Below are 25014 nucleotides of genomic sequence, written 5' to 3' on the forward strand. Positions count from 1 at the left end.
TGTGTCATGCACAAAGTAGATGTCCTAACCGACTTGCCAAAACTATAGTTTGTTAACAAGAAATGTGTGGAGTGGTTGAAAAACAAGTTTTGATGACTCCAACCTAAGTGTATGTAAACCTCCGACTTCAACTGTATATAATAATTGATCAAGCCTACAAGCAATACAAGACTCTATTATTATGGTGGGAGATTATATTACGGTTTTAAATACCTCAATGGAATGTAAAGGAAATCACACAACAAACTATCACCCTTATGAATTTAAGGAAATCACAAATATCATGGATATATTGGAACTAGTGGATATATGGAGACTGAAATATCCTGACCTAGTGAGATATACATGGCGGAGGCTTAATCAAGCTAGATGTCTTGATTACTTTCTTATGTCATTCACACTGGCACCAAAAGTTTAAAAAGTGTTGATAGGGGACAAAATGCAGTCGGACCATCAAATAATTAGCATATGCATTACTCTTACAGAATTTCCATGTGGGTGAGGATATTGGACATTTTATCAAAGCCTTTGGATGACAACTTGTTTTTAACCAGGACAGAATAATTTAGAACTGACTTTTTCATAAATAACATAGGTACAGCAGATTCCCTTATTGTATGGGACACTTTTAAATGTGCCTTTAGAGGTCATGCAATTCAATCGTTAAAACAAATGCAATTTAGGTCAAAAATAATTCATATTAACAAAGGAAATAGAGGGACTAACAGTATAGATAGATATCAATAAAAACTGTATCATAGAGGCACAGAATATGTTAGAGGAAAAACAAAAAGAAATGGAGGAACTTATTCAAGAAAGATCAAGTGTAATGTATATTTTTAAATAAAGCGAACTGGATGGAATATGGGGGAAAATGCATCAAATTATTTTTTTCACCTTCAACATAGAAATGCTACCAAATTTGTTACACGTTTTTTGTTGTTGCTATTAATAATGTAAAATGAACAGTCGTAAATAACGACTCATGTGAAGGCCAAATTACAGAGGAGGAACTTGATGTAAATGAAGACTTTAAGTCTGGGACAACTCCAGGGCTGGATGACATACCAGTTAAGGTATACCAAACCTTTGATGTATTCACAGGACCATTATTAGCATGTTTTAACCAGTCCTAATAAAATGGTAAATCATAAGATACTCAATAAGGTCTTATATAATTATTAATGAAACAGGACCCAAGTGGTAAATATAAAGATCCAGTCCATTTAAAACATTTGAGGCCCCTTACACGTCAGTGTTGTGATGCAAAAACTCTAGAAAAAAATGAGAGAGGGAGGATAATTAAATAGAATTAAAAAGGTATTGTCAGATATTATTCATCCTAATCAGACATGGATGATACATTGGAGATAATATAAGACAAGCACTGGAAACAATAGAACACTATGACAAATCTGGGAAACCATAGCTGACTTTGAAAAGGCTTTTGATAAAGTACGACTGGAATTCATATATAAATGTCTGGAATATTTCAATTTGGGAGAAACTCTTATACAATGGGTTTAAGTTAAGTATAGTAACCTTAGGTGTTAAATAGTAAATAAGGCTAGTTCTCAGAAAGTATTCAACTGTCAAGAGGAGTAAAACAAGGTTGTCCACTATCGGCATTTATATTTATTATGGCAATCTAAATGTTAGCTATGTTAGCTAAATCAGATCCAACAATAATATCAACGAGCTACAAATCCAGAGCTTAAAAACAAAGGTGTCATTGTACACTGATGATTCATGTTTTCTTTTAAATCCACAATTTAGATCCCTCCACAGCTTCATAGAGGATCTAGATCATTTTTCTAACCTCTCTGGACTACAACCAAATTATGATCAATATTACATATTGGATCACCAAAACATGCTACTTTTACATTACTGTGTAGTTTACCAATAAAATGGTCTGACGGTGAAGTGGACATACTCAGTGTTCATTCCCAAAATAAATAAATAATCTCACTACAATACATTTGAATAGAAAGTTAGCAAAAATAGATAAGATCTTGCTACCATAGAAAGGAAAACACCTGTCTATTTGTAGAAATCTCACCCTGAATAACTCTTTAGTCATATCACAGTTGACATATTTTCTTATGGCCTTGCCTACACCTAGCAAACAGTTTTTTTTAATTATATGAGCAAAAATTGGAAAGTTGGTTGCAATTTCAGTTTAATCCACCAGAAAAGACAGAACAGATATTACAACAAATATGATGGTTAAACTCAAATATACAAATGTATATATATAAATATATACATTTTTAATTCTAAATAAAATTGTATAATCATTGTAAATGATAAATAAATAGGACTGGTGGAGTTATGTCACACATGCAGCTAACAAAATGGAAATGTCTGCGCTACTCAAAATGACAACCAACTAATTGCGGCATTAGCACAAAAGAGAGGCAAGTGGAAGGGAGAGAAAGTAAGGAACTTGCCTGTCAACCCTGCATTAAATACCAAAATTGGTAAAAATAAAATTGTGATAAATAAAAAAGTATACCAGTTTCATTTAAGGACCAAAACATTGACAGCTGTGCCATATAGATTACAAAATAGTTGGGAAGAGATTTTCGATGTACCAATTCCATTGGACATGGTTTATGAACTGATGCACAAAACAATGCTGTATTCAAAACCTTTCAGTTTAAATTATTATACAAAATTCTTGCATACAATAGAATATATATATATGGGGGATACAACCATCCCAGCGTTGCAGATTTTGCTGCGAAGAGACAGAATCATTAGATAATTTGTTTTGGTACTGTCCATATGTAGCTTGTTTTTGGTCGCAGGTTCAGGAATGACTGAAGAATTACAACATTTACCTGGAGCTAACTCTGCAAATATGTCACGGTCGTTTGTAGAATTAACGGACCAAGGCGCAGCGTGCGTAGAGTTCCACATGTTTAATTAAAGAAACTCACCAAAACAATACAGAACAAAAACAAAACGTGAAGTCAAATGCAGTGCAACTGGCAACTACACAAGAACAAACAAGACCCACAAAAACCCAGTGGAAAACAGGCTGCCTAAATATGACCCCCAATCAGAGACAACGATAAACAGCTGCCTCTGATTGGGAACCATACCAGGCCAACATAGACAAATAATAACCTAGATAACCCACTCTAGTCACACCCCGACCTAACCAACATAGAGAATAAAAGGATCTCTATGGTCAGGGCGGGACAGTACCCCCCCCCCCCCCCAAAGGTGCGGACTCCGGCCGCAAAACCTGACTCATTAGGGGGGGGTCTGGGTGGGCATCTAACGTTGGGGGTGGCTCCGGTGCGGGGATTGTCGCCGGAGGAACCGGACCGTGGATCGTCGCCGGAGGAACCGGACCGTGAATCGTCGCCGGAAACTCCGGACCGTGGATCGTCGCCGGGGACTCCGGATCGTGGATCGTCATTGGAGGCTCCGGACCGGGAACCGTCGCTGGAGGCTCCGTACTGCAGACCGTCGCTGGAGGCCTGGTGCGTGGAGCTGGCACAGGGCGTACCAGGCTGGGGAGATGCACTGGAGGCCTGGTGCTTGGAGCCGGCACAGGACGTACCGGGCTGGGAAGACGCACAGGAGGCCTGGAGCATGGAGCCAGCACAGGCCGTACCGGGCTGGGGAGACCCACAGGAAGCCTGGTGCGTGGAGCCGGCACAGGACGTACTGGGCTGTGAAGGCGCACTGGAGGTCTGGAGCGTAGAGCTGGCACAACGTGTCCTGGACAGATGACAACCTTCGCACGGCAAGTGCGGGGAGCTGGCACAAGACGCACCGGACTATGGAGGCGCACTGGAGACACGGTGCGTAGAACCGGCACAGGACGTACTGGGCCGTGGAGGCGCACTGGAGGTCTGGAGCGTAAAGCTGGCACAACGTGTGCTGGACAGATGACAACCTTCGCACGGCAAGTGCGGGGAGCTGTCACAGGACGTACCGGGCTGTGGAGGCGCACTGGAGACACGGTGCGTAGAACCGGCACACATTGTACCGGAACGATGACACTCTCCTCAAAGCGAGTGCGGAGAACTGGCACAGGTGGCATCGGAGGGCTAACATGCTCCTCAGGGCGACTGTCTTGCCTCTCCAGCCAAACCAACAGCTCTCTCTCATCACTCTCCTCAACTTTCGCCAACCACTCCACGCTCAATCTATCCCAATATTCCTCCTAGGTCTCTGACTCACCCCTCAGCTCCGCCGACCACCCTGTGTGCCCCCCCCCCCAAACAATTTGGGAGGCTGCTTCTTGGGCCTACGTCGTGGCCGCGAACCCCGGTGTTGTCGCTGTCCCTCCTTCACTGCTTTCGCCTGCTTCCATGGCAGGCTTTTGTCTCCTGCCATTATTTCCTCCCAAGTCCAGGATGTCTTTACCTCCTGGATATCCTCCCAGGCCCAGTATACCCTCTCCTCCTGTGCACGCTGCTTGGTCCGTGAGTGGTGGGATCTTCTGTCACGGTCGTTTGTACAATTAATGGACCAAGGCGCAGTGTGCGTAGAGTTCCACATGTTTAATTAAAGAAACTCACCAAAACAATACAGAACAAAAACGAACCGTGAAGTCAAATGCAGTGCAACCAGGCCAACATAGACAAATAATAACCTAGATACCCCACCCTTGTCACACCCCGACCTAACCAACATAGGGAATAAAAGTATCTCTATGGTCAGGGCGTGACGAAATAGCACTGCTGGGTGATTAATTAATTAATGTTTATCATTAATTTACAATCTGTAGAAAATGTTTGTAAAACTTTTGTGAAGTTTTGTGAAACATCACAGCAGCATTGAAAAATATAAGGCAAATATAAATAAAAATAGATAGATGGGAGGGGTTGAGTGGAGCTGAAGGGGGGGACTAAAAATAATAAGATAACTAATGTATAATATACTGTGTCCGTAAAATATATATAAGTTCAGAACTTTTGTGAAACAGCACAGTTGAAAAATACATGTCAAATAAAAATCAAACGGTGTGGTCTGGATGGTCTTCAGCGATATATGGGATGGGTTGAGAGAAGGATGGGACTAAATACAAAAAAGATAAGCGTTGTAAAATATACTGCGTCCGTAAAATGTATATAGTATGTATAAACTGGAAGTAGAAGACTAAGCGTTGTCGTCCATTAGTTTACTCCAAATAGGGGCGGGGTGGTAGGGTTAGGGGAAAATAATAAAGTAAAATATACAGTACCAAGCAAAAGCCTGGAACACCTACTCGTTCAAGGGTTTTTCTTTATTTTACTATTTTCTACGTTGTAGAATAATAGTGAAGACATCACAACTTTGACAAAACACATATGGAATAATGTAGTAACCAAAAAGTGTTAAACAAATCAAAATATATGTGGGAACTCCTTCAAGACTGTTGGAAAAGCATTCCAAGTGAAGCTGGTTGAGAGAATGCAAAGAGTGTGCAAACCGTCATCAATGCAAAGGGTGGCTACTTTGAAGAATCTCAAATCTAAAATATATTTGAATTTGTTAATTTTATTTTGTATTTAACCTTTGTTTAACTAAGCAAGCCAGTTAATAACAAATTCTTATTTACAATGAAGGCCTACCAAAAGGCAAAAGGCCTCCTGGGGGACAGGGGCCTGGGATAAAAAATAAATAAAATAATACAATATAACTTGCAGCTACTGTAGATAGTTTAGCACTTTTTTAATTACTAGATTATTCCATATGTGTTATTTCATAGTTTTGATGTCTTCATTATTATTCTACAATGTAGAAAATAGTAAAAATAAAGAAAAACCATGGAATGAGTAGGTGTGTCAAAACTTTTGACTGGTACCGTATATTTACAAAAAGTATATATTGGGGATTGGAAATGATGTAGACAATAACATTGATGGAAGCCACAATCTATCAGCAACGTTAAAGCTGATCTACCCGCTAAAGATAAAGTAGTGGAGGTACGCTGAAAAATTAGACGGCCATTTTTTTTTTGTCTTCATACCTTTGAAAACGTCTTTCCTCCTTTAAGCTCCTGCAATGACAAGAAGAAGCAGATGAAATACCTGAAGCACAAACTCCTGTGTGCTGCCAACACTTTCAGAAGAAACACACCTTCTTTCCTTCTATAGTCAATTCTACAGCAGGATTAAAGGAACAAATTACAAATTAAAGGAAGGAACCACTTGAAAAGTTTGATTATAAACAATCAATCTTTTCATTCTAAATAATCTTACAGAATGTGGTTTTAACAGTGGGCACTTGTATGCTACACTAGAAGAAAATGTGTCTTATAAAACCACAAAGTGTATAGCTGAGACGTTAACAACAGTTTACATGCATTACATTATAGTGTCCCCACTCCCTACAGATGAACTGATCTGAGTTCTGAGGACTCCATGTCATAGTAGCAGATACTGAGCTGTGTGATTCTAGCCACACCCTGATCTCCAATCAGTCATTACTGATACAATAAAGGTAGAGTCACATTTTTCAATCCTCATATTTGCTGATACCATGGTAACACCATAGGGAGGAGTACTGGTCCCGTGTAGCTCAGTTGGTAGAGCAAGTCACTTGCAACACAAGGGTTGTGCGTTTGATTCGCTAGGGTTGTGGGTTCGGGGGACCAGTACAAAAAAAGTATGAAAATGTATGCACTCACTACTGTAAGTCACTCTGGATAAGAGCGTCTACTAAATTAGTTAAATGTACTGCAGCTAGCATTGTCGCTAATAAGAGCGTAAAGTAAACAACAAAAAATATAAAAGAGTCCATAGAACTTCTACGCTGACTGCAAAAAAATACATTGAAAAACACCTGTCAAAGTTGATCTAGTGTGTAGTAGGTGTGTGAAAAGTCTGGGAATGTCTCATTTACATCAGAGTTGGCGATAAAAAAGTAAGGGAGAAGGCTTCCATTAACAAGGTATACTTAATACCAGAGTAACTACAGATTCATTTTCTTATAACAGGTTAACAATGTAACTAAAAGGCACTTTTGAGACAAAGAGAGCCTGGGCAAAAAAGCTTACGCAGTAAGTAAAAGTTGCCCAAAATATGCATAACATTTTAGAAAGACACTACAGCAGGGCAACATTTTCTCACTACATAGGCTGTTTTGCACTAGGAAAATATCTCCCCAATGTTGTCTACACGATACCATTATTTGGTACGGTAAAATACTACAGAATAGACAGTACCATTATTTGGCAGGGTAAATGACTAGAGCAGGGGTTGATGGGAGATGTAGTTACCTTGCGTACAGAAACCCTGCAGATGCATCGGTCCAGGACTCCAGTGGTAGGATTGGCACTCATTTTACAGACGAAGGAGAACTTCTTTTTCCAACGAACACAGTTCTGCTGAACCTCCTCCCTATAGACAGACAGAGATCACCATCACGATCATCATCATCAATCATTATCCTCATACCATTATCATCGTCAATATTATCAGTTTCTCTAGCTCTGTTTTGGGCATCTCTCCGGCCAATGCTTACTGTACAGTACATAATCAAGAGCCAAGCTCAAAAGTACAGCAAATGAAAACCACCTGCTCTGCTGTAGCACAGACAGAAGGGGTAACCCAGACACGTCACAGACTATAAAGCTGAAGCATCCATTTAGAAAGTTTTCTCACCACCAAATATTGTAGTTAACTTCTTCGGGGTAGGGGGCAGCATTTTCACTTTTGGATAAATAGCATGCCCAAATTCAACTGCCTGCTACTCATCCCCAGAATATACGATATGCATATCATTAGTAGATTTGGATAGAAAACACTCTGAAGTTTCTAAAACTGTTTGAATCATGTCTGTGAGTATAACAGAACTTATGTAGCAGGCAAAACCCCGAGAACAAACCATTCAGATTTTTTTTTTGAGGTCACTGTCTTTTCAATTAGTTTTCATTGGGAACCAGATTTCTAAGGGACTTGTTTATAGTTCCTACCGCTTCCACTGGATGTCACCAGTCCTTAGAAATTGGTTGAGGTTTTTCCTTTGTGTAATGAAGAAGTACGGCCATCTTGAATGACAGTCACTTGAAGTGAATTGTTTAAGAGAGGCACATTACGAGAAAAGTTGCGTCAGTTTGTTTTCTTTTTGTATTGAACACAGATCATCCCGTCTTCAATTTGATCGATTATTAATGTATAAAAATACCTAACGTTGTATTACAAAAGTAGTTTGAAATGTTTTGGTAAAGATTACATGTAACTTTTTAAATATTTTGTAGGGACGTTGCGCAAGTTGGAAGCTGTGTTTTTTCTGGATGAAACGCGGCAAATAAATTGACATTTTGGATATATATCGACGGAATTAATCGAACAAAAGGACCATTTGTGATGTTTATGGGACATATTGGAGTGCCAACAAAAGAAGTTCGTCAAAGGTAAGGCATGAATTATATTTTTATTTCTGCGTTTTGTGTCGTGCCTGCAGTGTTGAAATATGCTACTCTCTTTGTTTACTGTTGTGCTATCATCAGATAATAGCATCTTATGCTTTCGCCGAAAATACTTTTTGAAATCTGACACGTTGGCTGGAATCACAACGAGTGTAGCTTTAATTTGGTATCTTACATGTGTGATTTAATGAAAGTTTGATTTTTATAGAATTTTATTTGAATTTGGCGCTCTGCATTTTCCCTGGCTATTGGCCAGGTGTCCCACCTACCCCAGAGAGGCTAAAGGAAGTCCAGACGCGGGTAGTGGAAGAGGATGGAACTAGGTGAAACTGGGCCGATATTCTGCTAATGTCTCATCGATGAAACATCTAATTTCAATACATTTTTCTGCTCCCAAAACTAGAATCTGTTACGAACACAGTACACAAAGTTTTATAGACTTGATACTTTGCCAGTTTTAAAAAATTGCGTTGTTTAGAAGAGGTGCAAGGTCGAATTGAGTTTGTGCACACGCGCACTTCACAGAGGTGGTGTTCCCTAACGGAAATATGCAAATACATGTTGCAAAGCGCCAATAGGATCTCACTAGCTCGTGCTTGGCTTTTCCCACCTCCTTGATTGTTCTGCCTACTAAGCTTAATTTGCTAACACTGTAAATGACACAGATTAACTATCTTGGGTTAGTTATAAATATATTTGGCTGTAGTAAAGGGACTATTACACACATCAGATACATTACACTGCCAAAGACAGAGATCTACTGCTTGGAAAGCCCCTTACGTTCAATGCTCAATGCTACTACACTGCCACCAATGACTAACTAGAGAATGAAACCTAAAGTCAGATTGTAAGTGTGTGGGTGTGTGTGCTTGCTTGGTGCATAGGTATGAAGTTATTTTCTGCATATGATTCCTCTTTTCGATGCCAAACCCACCACTGGTGTGTGTGGCCAAAGAGCTCTATTTTCATGTCATCCAACAAATGTAAATTCCTGGAGTTTGGTAAATGGCATTGGCACTTGGATTGGAACTGATTTGTCAATAGCAGCTGGTGCGCGATATCTAATATTAAAGAAGTCTCGAGGTATTGCTCGCCTGAGGTAGAGTACCTTATGATAAGCTGTAGACCACATTATATACCAAGAAAGTTCTCATCTATATTATTCATAGCCGACTATTTACCACCACAGACCGATGCTGGCACTAAGACCGCACTCAACCAACTCTATAAGGCCAAAAGCAAACAAGAAAATGCTCACGCAGAAGTGGCACTGCTAGTGGCTGGGGACTTTAATGCAGGCAAACTTAATTCAGTTTTACCACATTTTTACCAGCATGTCACATGTGCAACAAGAGGAAAAAAACTCTAGACCACCTTTACTCCACACACAGAGATGCATACAAAGCTCTCCCCCGCCCTCCATTTGGCAAATCTGACCATAATTCTATCCTCCTGATTCCTGCTTCCAAGCAAAAACTAAAGCAGGAAGTACCAGTGACTTTCTCAATACGGAAGTGGTCAGATGACGCGGATGCTCCGCCACAGAACTGTTTTGCTAGCACAGACTGGAATATGTTCCGGGATTCCTCCGATGGCACTGAGGAGAACACCACCTCAGTCATCGCCTTCATCAATAAGAGCATCGACGACGTCGTCCCCACAGTGACCGTACGTACATATCCCAACAAGAAGCCATGGATTACAGGCATCGAGCTACAAGCTAGAGCTGCCGCTTTCAAGGAGCGGGACACTAATCCGGGCGCCTATAAGAAATCCTGCTATGCCCTCAGACGATACATCAAACAAGCAAAGCGTCATTACAGGATTAAGATTGAATCCTACTTCACCAGCTCTGACGCTCGTCGGATGTGGGAGGGCTTGAAAACTATTACAGACTACAAAGGGAAACCCAGACGCGAGCTGCCCAGTGATGAGCTACCAGACGAGCTACATGCCTTTTATGCTCGCTTAAAGGCAAGCAACACAGAAGCATGTAAGAGAGCACCAGTTGTTACGGATGACTGTTTGATAACGCTTTCGGTAGCCAATGTGAGTAACACCTTTAAACAGTTCAACATTCACAAAGTCGCAGGGCCAGATGGATTACCAGGACGTGTATTCAAAGCATGTGCAAACCAACTGGCAAGTGTCTTCACTGACATTTTCAACCTCTCCCTGACTGAGTCTGTAATACCGACATGTTTCAAGAAGGCTGGTCATGGCTCACATCAACAGCATCCTCCCGGATACCATAGACCCACTCCAATTTGCATACCGCCCCAACAGATCCACAGATGACGCAAACTCAATCACACTCCACATTGCCCTTTCCCACCTGGACAAAAGGAACACCTATGTGAGAATGCTGTTCATTGACTACAGCTCAGCGTTCAACACCATAGTGCCCACGAAGCTCATCACTAAGCTAAGGACCCTGGGACTAAACACCTCCCTCTGCAACTGGATCCTGGACTGGCAGTGTGGTGCCAGGTCAACAACCTCTCCCTCAATGTGAGCAAGACAAAGGAGCTGATTGTGGACTACAGGAAAATGCGAGCCGAACAGGCCCCCATTAACATCAACGTGGCTGTAGTGGACCGGGTCGAGAGTTTCAAGTTCCTTGGTGTCCACATCATCAACAATCTATTATGGTCCAAACACACCAAGACAGTCGTGATGAGTGCACAACAAAACCTTTTCCCCCTTAGAAGACTGAAATATTTGGCATGGGTCTGGGGATCTGGGGGATCCTCAAAAAGTTCTACAGCTGCACCATCGAGAGCATCTGATCGGTTGCATCACCGCCTAGTATGGCAACTGCTTGGCATCTGACCGTAAGGCGCTACAGAGGGTAGTGCGTATGGCCCAGTACATCACTGGGGCCAGCTTCCTGCAATCCAGGACCCATATAATAGGCGGTGTCAGAGGAAAGCCCATAACATTGTCAGAGACTCCAGTCACCCAAGTCATAAATTGTTTTCTCTGCTACGGTAAGGCAAGCAGTACCGGAGTGCCAAGTCTAGGACCAAAAGGCTTACTTTACTTTAGTTGAACTCTTCTTGAACTGCACTGTTGGTTAAGGGCTTATAAGTAAGCATTTCACGATAAGGTCTAAACTTGTTGTATTCGGCGCATGTGACAAATAAAGTTTGATTTGATTTTGATTTCATGCTATTGTCAGGTGACATGAAATTAGAACTCTTTGGCCACACACACCAGTGGTGGGTTTGGCATTGAAAAGAGGCATCATATACTGAAAAAAAAACATACCTACTATAAAATATGGTGGTGGATCTTTGATGTTATGGAGCTATTTTGCTTCCACTGGTCCTGTGGCTCTTGTTAACGTCAATGGCATCATGAACTTTATCCAGTAGGACGTTTTAGCCCAAAACCTGGTTGCCTCTGCCAGGAGGCTGAAACTTGGCCGCAATTGGATCTTCCAGCAAGACAATAACCCCAACCAGGTGACCTCATGGCGCCATGACAACCATGGAACACACAGTAGTCATGAAAGACAGTAGTGAATGAAAGGAGGAGAAGAAGACTATTGGTACTACACAACCAAACTTGATAACAACGGGATGTCCATACAAAGGCCATCCTTTCATTTTGCTCACAGGCCATACTTTTAAAAAAATCAGGAAATGTAAACTTTCACTACTCCATCTATGTCAGCAGAGTGCTACAAGTTCCCTGTTCATTTAAGTGAGATTTTTTAGTCAGAGAATCTTTCCCCTTTTGTTTGGTCTAGACTACAGGCAACGTGTCATCAATGTCTCTCTCTGTCTCGGTCTCACTGTCTTCCTCTCTTTCTCTTTCTTTTTCACTTCCTCCTTTCGCTATCCATGCCTTATAGTTTAACTCAGGAAATGCAGAATGTAGGGGTTATAAGCTAACACAACACTAGAAAGAGAGATAGCAGAATTACTGAGCCAAAATGTACACTGCTCAAAAAAATAAAGGGAACACTTAAACAACACAATGTAACTCCAAGTCAATCACACTTCTGTGAAATCAAACTGTCCACTTAGGAAGCAACACTGATTGACAATAAATTTCACATGCTGTTGTGCAAATGGAATAGACAAAAGGTGGAAATTATAGGCAATTAGTAAGACAACACAATGTGGCCTGCTGGAGGTCATTTTGCAGGGCTCTGGCAGTGCACCTCCTTGCACAAAGTCGGAGGTAGCAGTCCTGCTGCTGGGTTGTTGCCCTCCTACGGCCTCCTCCACGTCTCCTGATGTACTGGCCTGTCTCCTGGTAGCGCCTTCATGCTCTGGACACTACGCTGACAGACACAGCAAACCTTTTTGCCACAGCTCGCATTGATGTGCCATCCTGGATGAGCTGCACTACCTGAGCCACTTGTGTGGGTTGTAGACTCCGTCTCATGCTACCACTAGAGTGAAAGCACCGCCAGCATTCAAAAGTGACCAAAACATCAGCCAGGAAGCATAGGAACTGAGAAGTGGTGTGTGGTCACCACCTGCAGAACCATTCCTTTTTTGGGGGTGTCTTACTAATTGCCTATAATTTCCACCTTTTGTCTATTCCATTTGCACAACAGCATGTGAAATGTATTGTCAATCAGTGTTGCTTCCTAAGTGGACAGTTTGATTTCACATAAGTGTGATTGACTTGGAGTTACATTGTGTTGTTTAAGTGTTCCCTTTATTTTTTTGAGCAGTGTATTTTCAAATATTGAAGTAAATTCAGTTATTATAACTTTTTCAGGTCTTGGAAACAATTCTAGAATGACACATTCTAAATTAGACAGATTCAACATTCCCTTCATATTCAGCCTGGAGGTCATGGAGCACGAACAGCATGGGATCAAAATCCTCTAAGAGGAAGAGACCAGAGGATGTGGATGATCTCGGTAGGTAGCCTAGTCAGTAGTCAAGGTAGTTCTTAACCCCTAAAATACTCTAAGGGCAGCTGACCCTGTGTTCCTGCTAAAAAGTGTGTTTTTGTGGTATCTGTGCGAGTTTGGACTGGGAGCATAGCAAAAGATAAATGTCCTTAAATCACTTAAGTACCATTCTATTCTATGTCTCTGTAGTGCCAAAGGCCTGCCTTAGCAGAGCTGTAGCATCATCCACTTCTAGCCACCCTGGAGGCTCCAGGCCCAGAGGGCCAAGCAGGGTCTCACCCAGGCAGGTCCCAGATCAGCGATAGTGCCAGTGAGGGCACATTCTAAGACAGCGATTCTCAACCAGGGGTACTAGGACCCCTGGGGGTACTTGGCCTATCCACAAGGGGTACTTGAGAAGAATCATGAGACCATAGACTTACTGGTAAAACGCACAAGGGGATTTTAACCCTCATGGATAAACAGAAAGGGAACAGAAACCGGTTGACAACTACTGCTCTAAGTGGAAGAGACCAGAGGACGATATTGGTAAGTATCCTAGTTCCAGGGCCCCTGTGCTCCTGCCATGTGTAATTTCCTTTGTGAGATGGACAATAAAGTAATATTCTATTATATGTCTCTGTATTGCCAAAGGACTGCTGTGACAGTGACTACTGTAGAGCCACGGAAGAAAACCTATGAAGGTTTGTCCGATGGCGCCTCATTGAAGATGTTCTATTTTCTACATTGTAGAATAATAGTGAAGACATCAAAACTATGAAATTACACATATGGAATCATGTAGTAACCAATTTGTTTTTAAACAAATCAAAATATATTCTTCTAAGTAGCCACCCTTTGCCTTGATGACAGCTTTGTACACTCTTGGCATTCTCTCAACCAGCTTCATGAAGTAGTCACCTGGAATGCATTTCAATTAACAGGTGTGCCCTGTTAAAAGTAAATTTCTGGAATTTCTTTCCTTCTCAATGTGCTTGAGCCAATCAGTTGTGTTGTGACAAGGTAGGGGTCGTATACAGAAGATAGGCCTATTTGGTAAAAGACAAAGTCCATATTATGACAAGAACAGCTCAAATAAGCAAAGAGAAATGACAGTCCATCATTTCTTTAAGACATGAAGGTCAGTCAATCTGGAAAATGTCAAGAACTTCGAAAGTTTCTTCAAGTGCAGTCGCAAAAACCATCAAGCACTATGATGAAACTTGTGTCTCATCAGAACCGCCATAGGAATGGAAAAACCCAGAGTTACCTCTGCTGCAGAGGATAAATTCATTATAGTTACCAGCCTCAGAAATTGCATCCCAAATAAATGCTTCACAAAGTTCAAGTAACAGACACATCTCAACATCAACTGTTCAGAGGAGACTGCGTGAATCAGGCCTTCATGGTCGAGTTGCTGCAAATAAACCACTGTCCTTTGGTCTGATAAGTCAAAATGTGTGATTTATGGTTCCAACCACCGTGTCTTTGTGAGACGCAGAGTAGGTGAACAGATGATCTCCGCATGTGTGGTTCCCACAGTGATGCATGGAGGTGTGATTGTATGGGGGAGCTTTGCTGGTGACACTGTCTGTGATTTATTTAGAATTCAAGGCACACTCAACAAGCATGGCTACCACAGCATTCTGCAGCGATATTCCATCCCATTTGGTTTGCGCTTAATGGGACTATAATTTGTTTTTCAACAGGACAATGACCGAAAACACACCTCCAGGTTGTGTAAGGGCTATTTGACCAAGAAAGAGAGTGATGGAGTGCTGCATCAGATGACCCTTCACAATCACCCGACGGTTTGGGATGAGTTGGACCGCAGAGTGAATGAAAAGCAGCCAACAAGTGCTCAGCATATGTGGGAACTCCTTCAAGACTGTTGGAAAAGCATTTCAAGTGAAGCTGGTTGAGAGAATGCCAAGAGTGTGCAAAGCTGTCATCAAGGCAAAGGGTGGCTACTTTGAAAAATCTCAAATCTAAAATATACTTTGATTTGTTAAACACTTTTTTGGTTACTACACGATTCCATATGTTATTTCATAGTTTTGATGTCTTCACTATTATTCTACAATGTAGAAAATAGTAAAAATAAAGAAAACCCCTTGAATCAGTAGGTGTGTCCAAACTTTTGACTGGTACTGTATATTGAATTTATTTGTATTAATTAGGCTAATTGAAATAAACACATTGTATTTCCAAAAACCTACTTTGTCCTTGTGTTCCTTATAACTTGAGATAGGATTGTTAAATGAAAATGCATGTGACCTAAGGCAAGGTAAAAAAAAATATGAACCCCCTGAAAAACTTTGGAGTCTACAGATGTACGGTGTGTGACATGAGTAAGTATTGCATTCTTATATAATATGAATCTTTATTCAACATTTGACAAAGATAACTGAGTTACAACACACAGAAATAACAAAATACAAACGATTATGAAAAGGTAAGAAATCCCAGGCTAGCAGTAAGGAAAGAGGGAGTCTGCACAGATCAGACACAATATCGCACACACACACACACACACACTGCACAGATCTGCTGATGTGGCCTTGACCGTGCGATCCACACATGGACGAACAAGCACACACACACACACACACACACACACACACACACACACACACACACACACACACACACACACACACACACACACACACACACACACACACACACACACACACACACACACTTTGCCGTTGGCTAGAAAGATCCACTGCACAACACAATGAACAGTAACTATCTATTTTAGAGTTTAATTGTACATGTAGAAACAACGCTTCATGTGCTGTAGAACACATACACACAAACAAAAACACACACAGACACGTGTGCACCCCAAATGCAGATGGAACACATCTGTCTCCAATCTGGGCTGCATAAATGGAAAAGCCGCCGACAGATTACAGTGAACATCAGGATACCCACATGAAAAAATACTACAGCTTACTATAGAATACTACAGAAATTACTAAAGAATTCTATAGTAAATTTAAGTACTGTATACCGTAGAATACTATACTACACACTCTAGTATCCCTCAATCATGTGTAGGACTTACTATATAACGTTGTAGCATACTGTAGAATACTATAGTAAATACTACAGTAACATCCGCAAAAACACTACAATCTGAAAAAACACTACTCCACTTTTTTAACTACATTAAAAACTGCAGTATTGGCTGTACTACAGACACCTGTTGTCGTTGTGAGAAAGACTCATTGTTATCTTTTCGTAAAACAACTGGTTGCAGTAAAGAGCCAATCTGGACACTAAGCAGATCCTGAGGGAAATCGACGAGTACCAACAGCTTTACGCTATGGAGGAACAACATTCTCCATCATGGAAAGATCGACCATCTCACAAAATAACTTTAACCCTAAAAAAAAAGAAAAACTGATTAATCTACAGACACGGACAATTTACTTACGAGTACACAGACATGGAGCTCGGAGCGACAAGACCAAGGGTCCCCGACCGATCATGGCAAAATTTGAACACTACCAACAAAAGGAGCTGATCAAAAGCAGGGGAAGGGAGCTTAAAGGTACCAAATTCGGTCTCAATGACCAATTTCCAAGGGAGATAAACAAACGTCGTAAGAGACTGTATCCGGTACAAAGACAACAAAGGGAGAATGGTAAGCGTGCCTTTATCATTGTGGACAAACTCTTTATAGATGGACAGCTATTCCGAGACAGCTCCATAACACCGTGACTGTACTAAATTCTACAGAGACTTCAGGTTACAAAAAAAAGAAGGTATGGGAACTGTAAAAATATCTGAACATTATGAAGTGGATAAAAGCACACACGTACTCAATTACATGCTTGCTTACACATACGGACTTATACATATACACACACACCTGATCTCGCTCTCTTCTCTCACTCTCTCTTTCTCTCTTTTCTCTTCTCTTCTCTCCCTCTCTCTCTATTGTCGAGAACTGTTTTATAATTTAATGTGTTTATTGTTTGTCTATCTTTTTTATCTATTTGTCTACAAGTTTATATTTGTTTACAACAAGCAATGGGAAGATGTCAGAATAGGAGCATTGGGGAATAATAACATATTGTACGGAATACATTTGTACTGTAGTGAAGCCATCTCTAGAGTAATGCAAGGTCTCTTTCATGATCGTGTGAAACGTCCATTGCTATGGAAATGCTCGGATGTGTTTTCAATTATGTTAAAGGTAATTATGATGCAACTATGATGGTGATACGATATGGATTACAATTATCATCATGAATATTAAGGCTATACGCACTACATGTTGCACACATAGACACTCAACCATGCAAATTGGCAGAGTTATTATTTATTTGGACACCACACATTATACTCTTACTCTTATACAGACTTCGTACACACTCTCACTATATCACATCCAATATCATACACATCAACCTACTCAGATTTGCTACACACATAATATCTTGTCTCACTTTTCTAACATCTGTGGCATTGGCTTACAGGCAAACAGACAAGGGAATAAAACAAATATTACTAGAACCTATTTCTTGAATTCTAAATATCAGACATTTGAAAGCTCTAGTTTTGACCTTCATAATACCTCTGATGGCAGTAACTTTACAAGCACTAAGTATGGTCAATTTAGACTGAGAATAGTATCTAGTTATGGTAAGGGGTGAAATAAGTATAGCCTAAAATTGTAATGGTTTATCAGATTATAAAAAAAGAAGATCAGTCTTTGTCAGGTTTTGGCCAAGACTGTTCGGGTTTTGGTCACTAGATGTCCCCATTGCACCTTTTTTGTACCTTTTGTTTTTCTTGCTCTAATTATTGTTTGCACCTGTAGGTCATTCCCTTGTTAGTATTTAAACCCTGTGTGTTCCTCAGTTCCTTGCTCAGTGTTTGTAAGTTAGCACCCAGCCCAAGCCTTGTTTTATACAGATATTTCTCTTGTTGGATTTTCCAGAGGTTCTCTGGTTTAGTTCTTGTGTATTATTTGAGTAGTCTTTTGAGGTTTGTTTTTCCCTGCTGTTTTTTACCACTTTGTGGAGTTTCTTTTGTATTTTGGAGGATTTCCATTTTGTGCCTCTTGGCTTTATTTTTGGACATTGTGGATTTAGTTTCTTTGCCTGAAGATTTTGTTATTTTATTAAACCACCATCTCTAGTACTGCTGTGTCTGCCTCATCTTCTGGGTTCTGACGATTATTAGTGACCGTTTCTCGCACCGGGTCCTGACAAGTCTTTGCATGGCTAAAAGTAAAGGAATATAGCATATACTGTTTACAGGAAACTCACTCTACATCCTTAGATAAAGTTGAATGGAAAAAGGAATGGGGTGGTGAAATAATTTTCTGTAATGGACAAAGGAACTCAAAGGGTGTGATGATATTAATTAACAAACATTTCGATCTGAATGTGCAAATAGTCAGGAATGATTCACAACGAAGGTGGATCCTTTTGAATATGAAAGTAGACGAAAAAGAGATTTGGCTCGTTAATCTATATGGTTCAAATCAGGATGATCCACACTTCTTCAAAAACATTTATACCAATGTATTGAACTTACAGGCAAGAAATGATATAATCATTATGGTAGGAGACTATAACACAGTGTTAAGTACCTCAATGGACCGTAAAGGTAATCACTCTACAAACTATCATCACCGTGCCCTAAAGGAAATAAATACTATATAAATAATAAATAAATAATAATAAATAATACATATATCAGAAATATTATGGACACATTAGAAATAGTGGATATTTGGAGATTGAAAAACCCCAACCTAGTGAGATACATGTAGGAGACTTAATCAAGCTAGTCGTCTTGACTACTTTCTTGTCTCTTTCCCTCTTGCATCAAAGATTTTAAAAGTTTTAATAGGAGACCGAATGCGATCGGATCATCATCTAATTGGCCTTCACATAACTCTTATAGATTTTTCACGTAGATGGGGATATTGGAAATTTAATCAAAGTTTACTGGAGGACAACTTATTTTTAACTAAGACAAAATCATTTATAACTGAATTTTTCCAGTATAATATAGGTTTTATCAAATCCCCTTATTGTTTGGGATACCTTTAAATGCACCTTCAGGGGTCATTCAATTCAATATTCATCAATAATAAAAAAAAAAGCAGTTTCTGGCTAAAGAGATAAGATGAACAAGGGAAATCCATGTACTAATAGTACAGGTAGATAGCAATAAAAACGATACTACAGAGATACAAAATAAGTTAGAGGAAAAACAAAAAGAACTTGAGGAACTTATTCAAGAATGATCTAATGTAATCTATTACAAAAATAAAGCAAACTGGATGGAATATGGAGAAAAATGCACAAAATTCTTCCTGAATCTCCAATACAGGAACGCTAACAAAAATTATTTGCAGAAACTCGTTACTGAAGACAGAGTCATCTATGATTCTCTGAATGTTATTTTAAAAGAGGAAGCTAATTATTTTAGGCAGATGCTTTCTTTTCTGTCTCATCCTCTCCCACCGAATGAAGATGATGGTAAGGAATTATTTCCAAATAATATAAAAAATTGAAAATTAACAAATGTACAGAAAGATCAGTGTGAATGCCAAATTACAGAGAAATAACTTTTTGAGCCTATTAAATCCTTTCAGTCTAGAAAAACCCCAGGGCTTGATGGTATACCGGTAGAGGTATATCAAGTATTTTACGATGTACTAAAAGCTCCATTGTTAGATTGTTTTAACTACTCCTATAGAAATGGTAGTCTGTCAGGTACTCAGACCCAGATGGCAAATATAAAGACCCAGTCTATCTAAAAAACTGGAGGCCCCTTAAACTTCCATGTTGTGATGCAAAAATACTAGTAAAATGCATAGCACTCAGAATTAAAAGGGTTTTACCAGGTATTGTTCATCATGTAACAGTATAACTTTAAACCGTCCCCTCGCCCCGACACGGGCGCGAACCAGGGACCCTCTGCACACATCAACAACAGTCACCCACGAAGCGTCATTACCCATCGCTCCACAAAAGCCGCGGCCCTTGCAGAGCAAGGGGCAACACTACTAATAGGTTTCAGAGCAAGTGACGTAACTGATTGAAACGCTACTAGCGCGTACCCGCTAACTAGCTAGCCATTTCACATCCGTTACACTGATCAGACAGGTTTTTTACATGGACGATACATTGGAGATAATATACAACAACTACTAGAAATAATAGAACATCATGAAACATATAAGAAGCCAGCAATGGTATGTATAGCGGATTTTGGAAAGGCATTTGATAAAGTAAGACTGGACTTTATTTATAAATGCCTGTTTTTTTCAAGTTCGGTAATTCTCTTATAAAATGGGTAAAAATAATGTATAGCATCCCCAGATGTAAAATAGTAAATAACGGCTACTTCTCAGAGAGTTTTGAATTGTCAAGAGGAGTTAAACAAAGGTGTCCGCTGTCACCATATCTATTAGTTATGGCCATCAAAATGCTAGCTATTAAAATCAGATCCAATAACAACATTAGAGGATTAGAAATCCAAGGCTTAAAAACAAAGGTGTCCATGTATGCCGATGACTCAAGTTTTATTTTAAGTCCGCAAGCTAGATGTCATGTTTTGTCATTGATTATCATGTCTTGTCCCTGTGCTTCCCTTCTATTCGTTTCCCTCTGCTGGTCTTATTTGGTTCTTTCCCTCTTTCTATCCCTCTCTCTCCCCCTCCCTCTCTCCCTCTCTCGCTCTCACTCTCTTTCGTTCCGTCCCTGCTCCCAGCTGTTCCTCATTCTCCTAACTACCTCATTTACTCTTTCACACCTGTCCCCTATTTTGCCCTCTGATTAGAGTCCCTATTTCTCCCTCTGTTTTCCGCGTCTGTCCTTGTCGGATCCTTGTTTGATGTTTGCTGTTCTGTGTCCTTGTTCCGCCCTGTCGTGTTTTTGCCTTCTTCAGATGCTGCGTGTGAGCAGGTGTCACCTAAGATATATCCAGGAGTATCGTTTTTGTTTAAGACTGGAATAAAGACTCTGTTTATGTTAAGTCGCTTTTGGGTCCTCATTCACCAGCATAACAGAAGGATCCGACCAAGAATGGACCCAGCGACTACGGATTCTCGCAACACTGCCATCGAGATCCAGGGAGCAATGCTCGGCAGACACGAGCAGGAATTGTCTGCTGCTCGTCATGCCGTTGAGACCCTGGCCGCTCAGGTCTCCAACCTCTCAGGACAGTTTCAGAGTCTTCGTCTCGTGCCACCTGCTACTTCCTGGTCTTCCGAGTCTCTGGAACCTAGGGTTAATAACCCACCATGTTACTCTGGGCAACCCACTGAGTGCCGCTCCTTTCTCACCCAGTGTGATATTGTGTTTTCTCTCCAGCTCAACACATACTCAAGAGAGAGAGCTCGGATCGCCTACGTCATATCACTCCTTACTGGTCGGGCTCGGGAGTGGGGCACAGCTATCTGGGAGGCAAGGGCTGAGTGTACTAACGATTATCAGAACTTTAAAGAGGAGATGATACGGGTTTTTGATCGTTCGGTTTTTGGGAAGGAGGCTTCCAGGGCCCTGGCTTCCCTATGTCAAGGTGATCGATCCATAACTGATTACTCTATAGAGTTTCGCACTCTTGCTGCCTCCAGTGACTGGAACGAGCCGGCGTTGCTCGCTCGTTTTCTCGAGGGACTCCACGCTGAGGTTAAAGATGAGATTCTCTCCCGGGAGGTTCCTTCCAGCGTGGACTCTTTGATTGCACTCGCCATCCGCATAGAACGACGGGTAGATCTTCGTCACCGAGCTCGTGGAGGAGAGCTCGCGTTAACGGTGTTCCCCCTCTCCGCATCTCAACCATCTCCTCCCACCGGCTCAGAGACTGAGCCCATGCAGCTGGGAGGTATTCGCATCTCGACTAAGGAGAGGGAACGGAGAATCACCAACCGCCTTTGCCTCTATTGCGGTTCTGCTGGACATTTTGTTATTTCATGTCCAGTAAAAGCCAGAGCTCATCAGTAAGCGGAGGGCTACTGGTGAGCGCTACTACTCTGGTCTCTCCATCAAGATCCTGTACTACCTTGTTGGTCCATCTACGCTGGTCTGGTTCGGCTGCTTCCTGCAGTGCCTTGATAGACTCTGGGGCTGAGGGTTGTTTTATGGACGAAGCATGGGCTCGGAAGCATGACATTCCTCTCAGACAGTTAGGGAAGCCCACGCCCATGTTCGCCTTAGATGGTAGTCTTCTCCCCAGTATCAGATATGAGACACTACCTTTAACCCTCACTGTATCTGGTAACCACAGTGAGACCATTTCCTTTTTGATTTTTCGTTCACCTTTTACACCTGTTGTTTTGGGTCATCCCTGGCTAGTATGTCATAATCCTTCTATTAATTGGTCTAGTAATTCTATCCTATCCTGGAACGTTTCTTGTCATGTGAAGTGTTTAATGTCTGCTATCCCTCCTGTTTCTTCTGTCCCCTCTTCTCAGGAGGAACCTGGTGATTTGACAGGAGTGCCGGAGGAATATCATGATCTGCGCACGGTCTTCAGTCGGTCCAGAGCCAACTCCCTTCCTCCTCACCGGTCGTATGATTGTTGTATTGATCTCCTTCCGGGTACCACTCCCCCTCGGGGTAGACTATACTCTCTGTCGGCTCCCGAACGTAAGGCTCTCGAGGATTATCTGTCTGTTTCTCTCGACGCCGGTACCGTGGTGCCTTCTTCCTCTCCCGCCGGAGCGGGGGTTTTATTTGTTAAGAAGAAGGACGGTACTCTGCGCCCCTGCGTGGATTATCGAGGGCTGAATGACATAACGGTTAAGAATCGTTATCCGCTTCCCCTTATGTCGCCAGCCTTCGAGATTCTGCAGGGAGCCAGGTTCTTTACTAAGTTGGACCTTCGTAACGCTTACCATCTCGTGCGCATCAGAGAGGGGGACGAGTGGAAAACGGCGTTTAACACTCCGTTAGGGCATTTTGAATACCGGGTTCTGCCGTTCGGTCTCGCTGATGCTCCAGCTGTCTTTCAGGCATTAGTTAATGATGTACTGAGAGACATGCTGAACATCTTTGTTTTCGTTTACCTTGACGATATCCTGATTTTTTCACCGTCACTCGAGATTCATGTTCAGCACGTTCGACGTGTACTCCAGCGCCTTTTAGAGAATTGTCTCTACGTGAAGGCTGAGAAGTGCGTCTTTCATGTCTCCTCTGTCACATTTCTCGGTTCTGTTATTTCCGCTGAAGGCATTCAGATGGATCCCGCTAAGGTCCAGGCTGTCAGCGATTGGCCCGTTCCTAAGTCACGTGTCGAGTTGCAGCGCTTTCTCGGTTTCACTAATTTCTATCGGCGTTTCATTCGTAATTTCGGTCAAGTGGCTGCTCCTCTCACAGCTCTGACTTCTGTCAAGACGTGCTTTAAGTGGTCCGGTTCCGCCCAGGGAGCTTTTGATCTCCTCAAGAAGCGTTTTACATCCGCTCCTATCCTTGTTACTCCTGACGTCACTAAACAATTTATTGTCGAGGTTGACGCTTCAGAGGTGGGCGTGGGAGCCATTCTGTCCCAGCGCTTCCATTCTGACGATAAGGTCCATCCTTGCGCTTATTTTTCTCATCGCCTGTCGTCATCGGAACGCAACTATGATGTGGGTAACCGCGAACTGCTCGCCATCCGCTTAGCCCTAGGCGAATGGCGACAGTGGTTGGAGGGGGCGACCGTCCCTTTTGTCGTTTGGACTGACCATAAGAACCTTGAGTACATCCGTTCTGCCAAACGACTTAATGCACGTCAAGCTCGTTGGGCGTTGTTTTTCGCTCGTTTCGAGTTCGTGATTTCTTATCGCCCGGGAAGTAAGAACACCAAGCCTGATGCCTTATCCCGTCTCTTTGGTTCTTCTGTGGCTTCTACCGACCCCGAGGGGATTCTCCCTGAGGGGCGTGTTGTCGGGTTGACTGTCTGGGGAATTGAGAGACAGGTAAAGCAAGCACTCACTCACACTGCGTCACCGCGCGCTTGTCCTAGTAACCTTCTGTTCGTTCCTGTCTCTACTCGTCTGGCTGTTCTTCAGTGGGCTCACTCTGCCAAGTTAGCTGGCCACCCCGGCGTTCGGGGTACGCTTGCTTCTATTCGCCAGCGGTTTTGGTGGCCTACTCAGGAGCGTGACACGCGCCGTTTCGTGGCTGCTTGTTCGGACTGCGCGCAGACTAAGTCAGGTAACTCTCCTCCTGCCGGTCGTCTCAGACCGCTTCCCATTCCTTCTCGACCATGGTCTCACATCGCCTTAGACTTTATTACCGGTCTGCCTTCGTCTGCGGGGAAGACTGTGATTCTTACGGTTGTCGATAAGTTCTCTAAGGCGGCACATTTCATTCCCCTCGCTAAGCTTCCTTCCGCTAAGGAGACGGCACAAATTATCATTGAGAATGTGTTCAGAATTCATGGCCTCCCGTTAGACGCCGTTTCAGACAGAGGTCCGCAATTCACGTCACAGTTTTGGAGGGAGTTCTGTCGTTTGATTGGTGTTTCCGTCAGTCTCTCTTCCGGGTTTCATCCCCAGTCTAACGGTCAAGCAGAAAGGACCAATCAGACGACTGGTCGCATATTACGCAGCCTTTCTTTTCGTAACCCTGCGTCTTGGGCAGAACAGCTCCCCTGGGCAGAATACGCTCACAACTCGCTTCCTTCGTCTGCTACCGGGCTATCTCCGTTTCAGAGTAGTCTTGGGTACCAGCCTCCTCTGTTCTCGTCCCAGCTCGCCGAGTCCAGCGTTCCCTCCGCTCAGGTTTTTGTCCAACGTTGTGAGCGCACCTGG

The 25014-nt window shown here is 42.0% G+C and overlaps 1 protein-coding gene across 3 annotated transcripts in view; it reads right to left on the minus strand.

Annotated features, from left to right (window-relative positions):
• The window catches only part of LOC129863617 (early estrogen-induced gene 1 protein-like), an 83691-nt gene that overhangs the window by 21063 nt on the left and 37614 nt on the right, over positions 1 to 25014 (minus strand). Inside the window, exons 3-4 of one of the 3 annotated variants that reach the window (XM_055935728.1) lie at positions 7229 to 7349; positions 5978 to 6007 (exon numbers count right to left, since the gene is read on the minus strand). In XM_055935728.1, coding sequence (XP_055791703.1) covers positions 5978 to 6007; positions 7229 to 7349 — 151 coding nt within the window. Of the gene's footprint in view, positions 1 to 5977; positions 6008 to 7228; positions 7350 to 25014 lie in introns of those variants that run through there. The other 2 variants (XM_055935731.1, XM_055935730.1) reach the window with 2 other exon arrangements.

Source organism: Salvelinus fontinalis, chromosome 10 (assembly GCF_029448725.1).
Source record: "Salvelinus fontinalis isolate EN_2023a chromosome 10, ASM2944872v1, whole genome shotgun sequence".
NCBI lineage: Eukaryota > Metazoa > Chordata > Actinopteri > Salmoniformes > Salmonidae > Salvelinus > Salvelinus fontinalis.